Source organism: Corvus moneduloides, chromosome 8 (assembly GCF_009650955.1).
Source record: "Corvus moneduloides isolate bCorMon1 chromosome 8, bCorMon1.pri, whole genome shotgun sequence".
NCBI lineage: Eukaryota > Metazoa > Chordata > Aves > Passeriformes > Corvidae > Corvus > Corvus moneduloides.
The window spans coordinates 34,976,379-34,990,137 of NC_045483.1; the positions used below are offsets into that span (position 1 = coordinate 34,976,379).

General features: G+C 48.9%; 1 protein-coding gene across 3 annotated transcripts in view; it reads left to right on the forward strand.

Moving 5' to 3' along the window:
* PRKG1 (protein kinase cGMP-dependent 1) overlaps positions 1-13,759 on the forward strand; it is a 370,739-nt gene that overhangs the window by 53,987 nt on the left and 302,993 nt on the right. For all 3 annotated transcript variants that reach the window (XM_032115877.1, XM_032115876.1, XM_032115878.1), the window contains exon 2: positions 6,041-6,207. In XM_032115877.1, the coding sequence (XP_031971768.1) occupies positions 6,041-6,207 (167 nt within the window). The remainder of the gene's footprint in view (positions 1-6,040; positions 6,208-13,759) is intronic.

Genomic DNA, 13,759 nt, shown 5'->3' on the forward strand with positions numbered 1-13,759 from the left:
AGCTGGAAAAAAATCTGTCTAACACTTGTTGCTGTGTGCTGATGTTCTGCTGGATAGTCTCTGGAAAGCTGGAGCAGGCAGAATCCTTGGCTCTGTGTTTTCCCTTTTTAAGGAAGGGTTTTCTTTTTCTCTTTTTCCATGGCCACATTTTGTAGAAGTAAACACTTTTAAACATTTCACGGTGAGGATTTTAAACAGACTGGTTTTTGTAGGGCTTGGCTGGATTCTTGCATCGCTCGTCACATTCAGGGGCAGAGGCTGCAGATTTTTTTTTTCCCTGTGCTTCTTATCTCTGAAATCAGCTTAATTCCTTGGGCAGGGATATGGAAGATCCCCAAAACCAGTGCTTTCGGGCACGAGTTTCTACAATTAATTTGGATTTTTACAGCAGCGATGACGCAGCCCAAGAAGGTGCCCCTGGCTGTAGTAGCTTTGAGCAGGGTTTATTGTGTGAGTAAATCAGGAGTTCTCATTCCCAGGGCCCGGCACTTTTACTGCTGTAAACTTGATCTCTGTCTGTCTGCTCCGTCAAATTCCTGTGGATGCTTCCCTCCTAAATATGGGGATTTAGGTTAGTGGTGGTATTTGTTAATTCCTGAGGGGGGAAACTCCAGAAAAAATACTCCTTCCCCCCGTTAGTATGGGCACGTTGAAAAGTTTTTCTCGAAGTTTGGGGAGGGAAGCAGCTAAAGAAATGGTCTTGCTTATTTTTGTCCACCCCCAGAGTGTGCTTTTTCTTCCCCTTCTTTGCAGGCATCTTCCCTCCTGTCCAGCCAGTACATTGCCTTTCATTTTCCTCACTGGAAGTTTGAAACAGTTCTGCTGCAAAGCCGAGGTGGCGAACACCCTAAAATCCCCAACTGTGTCACTAATGCCTGCACTGAACTCTTGATTTCCTTTATTCTTCCTGATCCACCTCTGTTTAATCAGCAGCAGATCCCTGGGGGGTGACTCCTGTGTAGCTCCCCTCCGCCCTCAGGTTCCTGCAGGCCCCGCTGCAAACTGGGGCCGCACCAGTGCGGGGTGTGCTGGGAGGGCTTGGCTTTCTGGAAGCGTCCCTGGATGGGTCTGTCAGAAGATTTTCTGTCTGCTCATGAATTCTTGCCTTCCTTACACCCAGCAAGTGGCTTTTCCGTGTTGGGATGAGTCCTTTTGGGACAAGGATGAGCTCTGTGTTCCGGTATTTACTGTACGTGCCATAAGGTACAAACCCAGTGAGGGAACGTGGCTTTTATGGCTGCGAGGGAAGAGCCTGGGCTGACCATTCATTGTGTTCCTTGGAAAATGGGAATTCCTGTCGGGATAACAACAGGCTGTGCTGCAGGGTTGGGTGCAAAGCACTGCGGGTTAATTTAGGCTGCAAAGCATCCCAGACTGGATTGGGATGAAAGGGACCTCAAAGCCCATCCAGTGCCACCCCTGCCATGGGCAGGGACACCTCCCACTGTCCCAGGCTGCTCCAAGCCCCAATGTCCAGCCTGGCCTTGGACACTGCCAGGGATCCAGGGGCAGCCCCAGCTGCTCTGGGCACCCTGTGCCAGGGCCTGCCCATCCTCCCAGGGAACAATTCCTTCCCAAGATCCCATCCAGCCCTGCCCTCTGGCACTGGGAAGCCATTCCCTGTGTCCTGTCCCTCCAGCCCTTGACCCCAGTCCTTCTCCAGCTCTTCTGGAGCCCTTTAGGCCCTGCAAGGGGGCTCTGAGGTTTCCCTGGAGTCCTTCCCTCTCCAGGCTGAGCTCTCCCAGCCTTTCCTCCCAGCAGAGCTGCTCCATCCCTCTGCTCATCCTGGAGCCTCCTCTGGGCTCTCTCCAGCAGCTCCAGGCCCTCCCTGTGCTGGGCCCCAGGGCTGGGGCAGCTCTGCAGGTGGGCTCTCACCTGAGCACAGGGGCAGAATCCCCTCTCTGGAGCTCCCCACGCTGCTGGGGATGCATCTCAGGGGTTTTATTCCCCATCTGCTACAAACCAGTATTGTCATTTATCTCTCACCTTTGTGCCAGTGCATGTTCACAGCAGGCTTTGGAATTCAGCATTTTATGGCTACTGCAAGCCTTTAACACAGGGCTTCTGTGCAGGGCCCCTGCTTGCTGGGATGAAAAACTGACTTTTTTGTGGCTTGCTGGGGAGGTCAGGGGCTGGCTCTGGTCGGGCTGGGGGAGCAGAGCACCCCCAGGGCAGCACGGGGAGCTGTGTGGGTGGACACCCCTCTGTGTGCTTTGCTGCTGAGAGGCAGCAGCAGGTTTGTATGCATTAAGTGTACTTGCAGCCAACTCGTTAAGGTTCTTTTTGCATGACTTCCGCAAATTGGAATGCAATTAGCTTCTTCCTCCTGTTGCCTTATTAATTATGGTGATGGACCTAACCTGATTTGGGGCAGGATGTATTGCAGAGGACTGTGCTCTCTTTTGAAACTCTTCATCAAGCCTCTGTCACATCTGACCATTGATCTTTCAGGAAGGTAGGGGTGGCTTGGTGCCAGTCTGCTTGCTCTGGAGAGGGAAGATGCTAACAGCTGCTTTCCACTCACAGTGACCCTCTGAAGGCAGAGACATTCACTCCAGTGCTGAGTAAATATTCATGGAAATCTTCCTCCTGCACACAGGCTCCTTTGGAAACGCTCCCGCTCCCTTACAAGTAGTGCAGTTTATTTTGTTTGTGTGTTGTTCCTGTTAGAAACCTGAATCAAAAAGTGCAGAATAAATCCTGCTGGAAAATAAGAGGTGATGGAACGGCTGCATCTTGCTTAAACCACTTACTTGCCGTGGCAGGAGTGGGATTTTTCACCATTTTAAATACTTCTTATTTTGTATGCCTGGGTAGATTTCTGTGTTCACGTGTGTGGGGTAGCTGCTGTTTTGAAATCATCCTGGGGATTAAGGAGTGGTGTGGCTTGGAGAAGGATTTGTTATGGAACAATGGGGAACTATGAGTTAATTTATGGGCTCTGAGTTTCATGTGTTTCGGGGCTGGTGACAAGGTGGGCATCGGGCACAGCTTGGACTCCACAGCCTTGGAGATCCTTTCCAACCCTAAATAAAGATTCTAGGATTGTACGTAAAAATAAACACAGTAGAAAAACCCCCATTTATCTGAAATGGCACCTGTGAATTACAGGGAAAGAAAAGCACATCAAATAATAATAATAATAAAAATAAATAATGGGGAAGTTGCTGGAGGCCTGGCACGTGCGAGTGTGTGGGACTGGCAAGCCCCAGTGTGTGACTGATTTTTGTGAACTATTAAGAGTGACGAATATTCTCTCACAGGGAACAACAGAGGAGCTCTGCTTGTGGCTCTGACGTCGTATTTTTAGCCCCAACTCGTTTTCAAGGATGTCAAACTCGGCTTTTGTTCTTACTCGGTTCTAAAAGATGGGTGGAAGATTTCCTGCTGGAAGGGTTCAGAGCTCCCCGGCTATGGAGGGTGCTTTAGTGTGTGATGGGAGGGGTGGAACGAGATGATTTCTAAGGTTTTTTCCGACCCAAAGCAGTCTGGGGTTCTGTGAAACACTCTCATAAATAAGCAGCTGGCTTGCAAGGTGGTTTTGCTCCTCCAGCCAGCCCTGTTTGAGGGCAGCTGGAGGTGCTTTTCTCACAGGCTTTGTAGTCAAAGCCTCATCTTAACTAATTATCCCGAATAACAAAACCTATTTTGCTCACATTCAAGCATGACTGAGTTATTATCCAGCCCTTTCTGTGTGGGTATTTAATTTTAGGATGCTGAGATGTGGCAGAGGTGAAGCTGTGTCTCGTTGATGTCCCAGCCAACGTGTTCCCTTCACAATGGCTGCATTTTGTGGGGTGGCTAAAAGGGTTTGGGTGACTCGGGGTCCCTGAGCTTGCTCTGATATCCCAGTGCTGAGGAGAGGGGCTGAATCAGGTGCTTCAGATGTGCTCTTACAGTTCTGATATTATTGTTGTTAATAATATAATATTGATAATATTATTAGGCTCTTGAATTGCCTAAATTTGTTCATGTTGGGTCTGGTTTGCTGCTCGTCCCCCAACTGGAATCTTAAAGGTTGAAAAAGACCCTTAAGATCATTGAGTCCAACCAAGTTTTCCTGTTCCCTTTGCTGTTGTTTGGACTGAATCTCCCAACTCCTCCTCACATCCTTTCCCATGCTCAATTCCAGCAAGGAGAGCATTGTTTTGTGCTGAGGATCTCTACATCCAGAGGGAAGTTTGACTTGGGCCAGAAATTCCCCATAGGCTTTGTGGGATTTCTTGCAACAACTCCACTTGAAAGCCTGACCTTATCAAGGAGAAATGAAATAAATGTTGAGCCTTGGGATGAAACAAATGCCCGAAATTGGAATGCAGGCTGATATGATGAACACAAAAGCTTTAATTAGGCTTTCTTTGGTGGGCAGTTGAGCAACACTAATGACGAGCTCCTTGTTATGAGGATTTGGGGTGCTGAGCCCAGAAGAGCAGTGCTGAGTTAAGGCACAGCAGGGAAAGCATTGTCTGGCTTGGCACAGGAGGTGGGGTGAGGAAATGGGGTCATCCAGCACTTACAGATGACCAGCCTGGCTGAAAGGAAGACATCCCACGGGGGCAGGTTCTCCTGGGGGTTATCTGCACGCAGGAGGGGCGGGAGTGGCAGTCAGGAATTGCTGTGAAGGTGATGCCTTAGGTTTTAACTTTTATATTTTTCAAATCCTGGACTGCCTGCTGTGTCCCTCTGAGGTTCCTTGTGCCCTCTCAGCTGCTGTTCTCTCATGCTGGTCAGACAGAACAAACCTCTCCAGGTTTGCTCTTCAAGGACACCTTGTTGTCCCAGGCCCCAAAATGTGTAAACTAAAGCCTCTAAAGGGGGAGCAAACTTGGGGTAATTACATCATGAACTGAGGTTATAATTGGAGAATTAACCCTGATATGCAAATGGACCAAACTCATAAAAGGGTGAAGAACCCCTGACCCAGGGTCCGTCTTGGGTGGAGCCTCTGGAGTGCCCAGGGTGTGCCTTTGAAGGCCCTTCAAATAAATACCTGCTTTTATTCTCTTATTCTTGTCTAGCCTCTGTTTTTAGGTGTCACCTTAGTTATGAAAGGCAGTCTCAGACTCTCAGGAGTGGCTTTGTGGCACTCCGAGCCCACCTCGTCCCGCAGCCAGGCCTTGGGCAGCCTGGTCCCGTCCCCTCCTGCCCTTCAGCAGGGACAGTTCTGGTGGCCCCTGGTGTCCAGCTGAATGCTTTGTCAAAGTAACCTCCAAACTATCAAAAAGAATCTTAAACATCCCTGAGCTGGCTCTGCAGTGGGGGGAACCCTGAGCTGGTTCTAACCCTGTGCAAGGACCGTGGGATCGCCAAGGCTGGGCTGGTTTGGGTCTCCTCAAGTCCCAGTTTGGTTCTTTTTTGAGAAGACATGACCCATTAAAGTGTTTTTCTTTGAAAACCTTGTTTCATACTCATCTTTCCAATAGCTACAGCCCCCCTGACTGCTCAGGCTCTGCAGGGAGCTGCTGCCTGTGAGCGGTTCAGCCCCCAGAAGCGGAGCTGCAGGGTGAGGGGTGAAGGGCTGAGGAGCTGCTGTCCAGCCTGGAGGTGTTTTAGGGCCTTTAGTTTTGGTCTAGATCAGGACTGAACATTCTCAGTTGTCCACCTGCTTTAGGGACTTTGTGCCAAATGGCCCCTGTAGCGATTATAACATAAACACTCTGAGAACCAGTGCAGTGTCACCCTTTGGTGTGCTCCAGTTTGTGTGAGGAATAGGAAACACAATAAACCAAGTAATAAATCCTTTACCTTCTTGTTTGTGCTTCCTTTCAGCTGTGTGTGTGGAAGATATTCCAAGTAGCTGTGTTACTGTGGATGTGAAACTTGGAGCTAAAAGAGGATTTTGCAACCCTGCGGAATCTATTTTTATTTCAGTGCTGGGCGTATCTAAAGCTTATTTACAATAAATAATTGCAATTCACATCTCTGTGATTTTTTTTCTTTGACTTATTGGCACATTTATAGGGAAAATATTTTTTTTAAAATTTATTGTTATTTATTTATTAAATTTACTGATTTTTAAAAAAATGTATTTGTCCCCCAGGTCGAAGGAGCTAATAAAGGAAGCGATCCTTGACAATGACTTCATGAAGAACCTGGAATTGTCCCAGATCCAGGAGATTGTGGATTGTATGTACCCCGTGGAGTATGGCAAGGACAGCTGCATCATCAAGGAGGGAGATGTGGGTTCCCTGGTCTATGTCATGGAAGGTAGGGTTGGGAAAGATCTTATTTATTCCTTTTTTTCCAACTTTTGTGGGGAAAATGGTTTCGGAGAGAGAGGTTGTCTAAATCTGGTTGCTGAAAAATTGTGTGGATCCTGCCTGGATTTGTATGCCTGCCTGGGTAGAGAAAGGAGGTGAAAGCTGTGAACCCTGCACTGGAATAAACCTCCCCTAAGCAGAGTTCCTGGGCTTGGAGGGGATGGTTTGCTGGAGAAAGGAGGGATTTTCCAGAAGGAGTGGTGGGGTGAAAGTGGCTGTGGGACAGGGAGAACATGGTCACAGCCTCCTGCCAGGTGGGGCTGTGCTTGGGGTGGTGGAAAATGGTGTTGGTGCATCCTGGGCACAAGGGGAGGGCAGCAGCTGTGCTCGAGCACATCTGGTTTTGGTTTTCTCATGGAACACCAGAGCAGGGGGTGTTCAGCTTTGTAAAAATCTTCTAACAGGCGTTGCCAGAGCTCTGCCTCTCCAAAATCCCAGCTCCTTGTGCTTGGTGTCGTCTTCTTTCCAGGTTCTCTCGCCCTCCACGTGTCAGACTGAGCCCATTCCATGTGTATTTGTGCTGTTTATTTTTAAGGAAGTGCATGTCAGCTGTGGGAGTTGCTGACCAAACCTCGTGTGCATCCAGCACCCCTCTCCTCAGAGCGGCTGCTCCTGACTTCGGAGGGAAATATCCCTGCTTTCCTTCCCAGTGTCATTTGGTACCACAATGGACAAATGCTTATCAAATTCTCCCTGCTCCTCACCAGAACTGCCTGGTGGACTCAAAGCATTGTGGCCAGATAACACCTAAGGGGAGTGGAGGTTTTTCACTTGCCCATCTATATTTTAATATCCGAAATGGTTCTTTTAAACAAAAATCTTTCCAAGGCAGCAAGCCATCCTTTAAACAAGCTTTCCTGCCAAATTCCTCATGCTGTATAGTTGCAAATGCTCCTCGCTGCTTTCCCAAAACAACTTGAAGCTTCTGGCCTTTTAAGGTTAAGTCCTTTCTCAAGGCCCAGGTTTTATTCCTCTGGCTTTTCAGAGTTTTAAATTTTGCACGTTGAAATGGTTTTCCTGCGAAGTGGGGGGTGCCAGAGCGAATTTTGTGTTTCCACCCCCAGCACTGCGTGGAAGGATTCGAGGTTTACAGAGCCTGCTCTGAGGTGCAGAATCTGTTCTGTTGATGCTAAAACAACTGCTTTAAAATAATCCTTGAAGAGTATTTTCCTTGGAGTGGAAGTGTGGAGGATTTGCACTGTGCAGTTCTGTGCTCGCTTCCCAAATTCCCCCCACACCACAGGTTCGCTCACGGGGTTTTTGCTGCCTTTTGGGATGTTGTGTTCAGTGTTGTCCCTTGAGAAAGCCCCAGAAGAACAGGACATGTTGGAATCAGGGTGTATTTACCTCCTGCTCAGCCTCTTCCCGTTCCCTGGAGAGGATTTGGGCAGGGTTCATGGGCAGAAGTGTTTCCAGAGTGGTTTTGGGGGTATTGAGCACGTCCTGGTACTCAGATAACCCTTTACTGCTGATAGATTTGATTGTATTTCTGGTTATTATTTATCAGATAAATGTGCTGATGAGAGTGCAACAAATATGTGTCAAAACCAAATTTTGTGGGTTTTGGGCACTTGAGCTTTTCCATGTTCTCCTGGCAGCCCTGTGTGTGTGAGGGCTCGGCTTGGCTCTTCCCTTGGCTTTGTAACTTAATTTAAATTATTTAGATAGCTCCCTAAATATGCATAATGCTGTGCAAACCCAATTATGGCGAGTTTACAGCCTATGTTTAGCCATAATGCAATGAGTGAGGATGAAGTCATGGAACTGGGAGAGGACATTATCAGATGGGTTGGGCTGTGGTTATGAGAGCTCATTTGGGTTTATCATTCTGTGTCCTCTCGATTATTAACACAATAAACTCAAATGAAAACTCTGCTCTTTGCAAAACTCTCCTGGAGGGACCCGTCTTTGGGTATTACTGGGAAGTGTTTTGTCAAAAATCAAATACTTGCTGTCCTCCTTCCAGTAATTCCTTTTTCCTTGGGCTCTTGCTCGTCTTTGAGCTGGTAGTGAGAAAAACCAGAGCTCTGAGTCAGGAGCTGAAGCTGGAATTTCTCAGCAAGCAGAATCCTGAATTTAGAGCTTCTTTGCTTTTAGTAAGTTTAATAAGTGCTTTTTTTTCTGTATTCTGGGGTGATTTTAGCCACAGTCTGTGTCTTGCTGGCCGAATTCCCACCTCTAGGGATATGAGGGCCCCTGCTCCAGGCTTTCAGGTGCTGGCCCCACCACATCCCAGCCTTTAAAGCCCTTTCTTTCTCCGGCTTCACCCTGCCTGTGCTGGTGCTTCAGCCCTCTGGGAACACCCCTTGATTCCCTGTGTTCAAAAAGTAGCAAGAAACCCCCTCACCTTTTCCTTATTGACTGAAATGGCTCAAGAGATGCCCTAAGCCTCGAGCAACACCAACAAATCTCCCTTACAGCTGTGCTTTGAAGGTGGGAGTGAATGTTTCAAGTGTCCATCAGGGGCTGAGACTGCCAGCAGCAGTGAACATCCCTGCCTCCAGCAGTGAACGTGCCCGCCTCCAGCAGGAATATTCCTGCAGGCCATGAGACTGGGAGTGAAAAAAGGGGGATCAGCCTAAAGAGCTCAACTACTCCACACTGGCTCTTCAGGGAAAACAATCGTGAGAGGAAAAGAAACTTATTTATGGGATATATTCCCTTTCCTGGGAGGAAGTTTGCTGCTCTGAGAGGGGTTCAACAGATTATTTGTCTTCAGATTGGAGGGTTTTTAGAGCCAGAAAAAGTTCTCGTTAATCAATCTTATTCTTCCTCTAAAATGAGTCTGCCACCTCCATTTTTTTTTTTTCTTTAAGGGAAAAACCCTAAACATTTTCCAAACAGTAGTTCTGCAGCTTTGCATTTGCTGACCTCACAACATTCCTACAATTCTTCTGAAAGCACTTTAAAAATGTGGCAGCCTGGAGAGGTGTGTTTAGAGGGATCCCCCTCGGATCTGGGCCATGTTGACAGGCTGGAGTTGTACTAAGGAGGGTAAATGTGACACCCCACCTCTGACCCCAAATGTCTCCCCTGGCTGAGCCTGTCAGCTGCAGGGTGTCAGGCTGGATCAGGGCAGGAAAATCCTGTGGAGAAATCCAGTGACGAGGTCCAGGTTTGAGGCTGCCCTGTGAATAAACAGATATTCTCAGGTTTTTTAAACTTTGTTAACAGGTGTGAAGAGTCCTTCCTTTAGGGGTAGTGCCGTTCCCATAAAGCCTGGAAGAAATCACTCGGTGACACAGGGGGAAGAGGGAATTCCTTGGATGCACTCTTTCGTGGCTCGGGGTTTTGTACTGGCAGCGGGTGCTGCGGATGAATTCTGAGGCTGCCCCTCTGCACACACCCGGAGAACCTGAGGGAAGAAAAGTCCCCTGTGTGCTCCAGCTTTTCCAGGCATGGAAAGGGAGGAGGCAGCTTTTAAAGAACCACATTGGGAACCAGCCCACGCTTCCCCCAGCCCCTGTTTCAGTAGTTTTTCCTCTCCTCTTCAATTTCCTTTAATTTCTGCCTTCAGTCGTGGTGATTTGCCTTTTATTTTTAAAGGTGACTTTGTCTCTTGCTTCCTCCTTGGTAGCTCCTCCAAAGGAAGGATCTAACTGTGATTTCCCATGGGAACGTGGGTTTCTGGGAGTCCTGGGAAGCAGTGTACTCCTAGAAACTGTGGGATCTGCCGGGGCATCCAGCTGGGTGTTGATAAGGGAAGACAAACAAAGTCCCTGTGGCTGTTTGAACTACAGAGGCAAACGGGGGGGGGGCCCTGGCAGCCCTTCCATGGGGTATCAGAGGGGGGAAATGCTCCTCTGGGAGGCTCTGGGGGGTTTTTCCTGTTGAATCCAAAGCAAAGCAAGCTCATGGGTGTTGTCTGTGTTCCCCCAGGCATCGCCTCGCTCCTCCTGCCTGCACAGCCTCTGCCCTGAGGATTCATCCTCAGTGTGTTGGCACTGACGCTTCCCACAGCTCCCTGTTCCCTCCTGTTGGCTTTTCCCACCTGGGCAGTCCCCTGCTTTCCCCCCAGGATCACTGCAGGCCCTTGGATGCTCCGTCACCTTTGTGTCACCTCCCTCCGAGCCCTCTTTCCTCTCTTTTTATGGATCTGATTTAACAGGGCTAATTCCCTTGGAGCGTCTGGTGAGTGAGAACCTCCTCCTCTCAGGGAAAGGGCTTGGTGGGAATGATACTTCAAAATGAAAAAATTGTGGGGAACAGAGACCTGTTTGGTTTTAAGGAGCATAAATATCTGAGGGATGGAGCAGCTCTGCTGGGAGGAAAGGCTGGGAGAGATGGGATTGTTCACCTGGAGAAGGGAAGGCTCCAGGAAGACCTCAGAGCTCTGTCCAGGGCCTGAAGGGGCTCCAGGAGAGCTGCAGAGGGACTGGGGACAAGGGATGGAGGGCCAGGACACAGGGAATGGCTTCCCAGTGCCAGAGGGCAGGGCTGGATGGGATCTTGGGAAGGAATTGTTCCCTGGGAGGGTGGGAGGCCCTGGCACAGGCTTGGCTGAACTCTGTGTGTGCTGGGGTGTTTGGGCCACCCTCATGCCCTGGGATCACACCCAGAGATGGAGCTGAGCCCTCAGGTGGGATTTTCCCGGCTGCACATTCCCGATACTGTGGCTAATTCCCACCTCTCTGCATCTCCCTGGGCACTGAGGAAGGTGGGAACAGCAGCATCCATTGCAGTCCGGGCTTTTCCAACCCAACCGAGGCCGTTCTGCTGCCAGGACTTACCCTGCCTCTCAGAACAGGTGTTTTGGGCCCCACCTGAGCCTCCAAACCTCCTCAGGAGGGGTCTGCATCTGCTTTCCCAAGCACAGGTCCCCAGTAGGATCTCATGGCATAGGTGTTGGGTGGCTCTGGAGACGGGGGAGTGCTCACTCAGCATCAGAGGAGCACGGTGGGGCAAGGAATCGATTAGAAATTACAGCAAAGCGGGAATTCCTGCCCAGCCTGCCAACAGAGCGCTGCCCTCCGAGGAGCCTGCCTTTCCCAGGGCTTTCCAGGGGGTTTGGGACAATGTCCTGTGGCAGCAGTTTCTTCTCTGCTCTCCTGTTTCATGCTGTTGCCTGCTTTTGTGCTATTCAGTTTTGTTTCCTTCATCCTGGTGTTGCAGGCTTGGGCAGGAGTCAGAGCAGGGTTTTTCCCTCTGTTCCCCTCTGGAATCCTGCAGGCTTTCTGGGCTTCCTGCCTCTTGGAGAAATGGGGTTGTCCTGCCACATCCAGGGCAATGCAATGCCAATCTTCCACTGGTATCAGTTCGTTACTTTAATTTTACAGTGTCTTAATAATTAACTCTTCCAAGAGTATTATTTGCCCATATTAGCGATGGGGAATTAAACATTTCTTGCATTTATTTCACGAGATGTGCACGAGATGAAATGGGACATGAAAGGGTGACTGGGCTCGTGGCAGATGTGGTTTGATATTCTGTATACAGCAGTTATTTTTAAAGCTGCAGGACTGAACCTGAGCACTTCACATGCAGTAAGAAACAATGGTGAAATCATTCCTTTGCAGCAAGAAAAGCCTAACCTTGAGCTAATCTAAGCCAATATGTGGTAAGGAGGAGAAGAAAATGGAATCAAAGCTGGGACCTGGTGACTTCAGCCTTCCCAAGTTTGTGAAGGTGTTTCTGGACTGGCAGAGGAGAGGAGGGACTGGAGGGTGTTTGATGATTTACTCAGACATAAATCCCCCAAAGAGCTGAGTCTCGTGTCTCTGTCCTCAGCCAAACCCTGCTGCCAGCACAGATTCCCATTGGAATTGGGTGAGAGGGGCCTGCTGGTTCTTCTGCAGGGCTGTAAAAGTTTGAGTGTCGAGCCGACCTGAGAATTCCTTTCATTTTCCCAGTGAATGCCTGGCTTTCTTTGGGATCTGGCTCATGTTCCCGGTGATTTACTCCTCTTGCTGTTCCTTTCATCACTACCTGAGCCTCTCTGAGTCTCTCTCTGCAGTGTGGTACTGACACAAAACTGGGGCAGCCTTGGCAGAAGCTGAAAGGATTCATTGCTGGGGAGGAGCACTCGGAGTTAATCAAACAGATAAATTATTCTGTAAATGCTTTCCTACAACCTGGTCTGTCCCCAGGCAGCCACATATCCATCTTCCCCTCTCCAGGGAAAACAGAGGATAGGTGTAACCTCTCCCAGAACAATTCCTGCTGGATGACAAACGGAATCATAGTGGGTTTTTCCCCCGCACAAGATCCCAGCTGACGTGCTGTTAATTCCTGTAGCGCTCAGCAGTTACGCAAAGACTGCTTTGTGGTGAAGGGGCTTTTATTTACCAGAGAAATTGGGGAGATAAAGCTTCATTCAGTTTATTAATAATAGCAGCTGGAAAGGGAGGCCCAAAGTGTCTTTCTTGTACCACCCCCCTCTCACTGTTCCATGACTCCCTTTTGTTGCGACTCCCACAAGCGAAATGGGAAATAAAAGGACTTTTCAGCGAACGTGAAGGAGCCTGGACTCTGCCCTTTGGCTGTGCCCCTTCAGCTCCAGGGCCCTGTCACTCAGGCTGGGTGTGCAGATAGAAAAATTCCACTGTTGGAATCTGAACTGTCATCAAAGGACCAGTAAAGGGGAAGTGTTCCCTTTGGGTGGCCTCCACTGGCTTTGGGTTCCTTGTTTGCTTGGAAAACTCATCTACAAAAATAATCTGACCATGGGAGCTCCGTGTCCTTTATTCCTGCTCCTGGCTGTGGGGAGAGAGCTCAGAATCACCGGTTTTGGGAAGGGGAAGGCGAGAGAGGCTGGGTCAGGATTGTACAATCACAGGACAGCCTGAGCTGGAAGGGATCCCATCAGGATCAGCTCCTGTTTCTTTCGGAATCCTGCAGAATTTCCTGTAGGAGCTCATCCCAAAGAGCTGCTGAGCAGTGACATCATCATTGCCATTCCAGGCAGGAATGGGTGAAATGGGGAAACCATTCCCGTTGGTCCCAGGGAATTTTTCCATGTTCCCTAAACACTTCACCTTGGGACATCTCTTCGCCCCAGGGGAAATTCGCACGAACACTTTCTGCATTTTCCTCTCCACTGAGGTTTCTTCTCCTTGTGTTGGTGGGAAAAACCCCCATGGATTTGTGTGGCCAAGGCTCTGTGCAGCCCAGAGGCTGGACAGGAACAGGTCAGAGAATAAATCCAAACAAAAGGATGAAACCAGGATGGGGGGGAGATGTTTGCATTGCATTATTTGGTGAAGTTTTCTGATTTTCCCTGGGCTTTGATGTGCGGGGTCCTGATCTGCAACTTCTCTGCAGCCCTGGCAGATGGGTTTGGGGGAAAAATGAGAATTCTGCTCTTAGGAAACAAATCAAAATGTCAGATCAGTGTTTGCACTGTATTTATCTAAAATAATGGAAATTACAGTGTATCCCAGCAGCTGCTGCTCCTTGCACATCCAGGCACAGATGATAATTAAACGCAATCAGAACACGTTGGATTTAAGATGGAAAAACTAATAAAAATAAGATGTTTGCCATCCTTGTGCTAAATATTT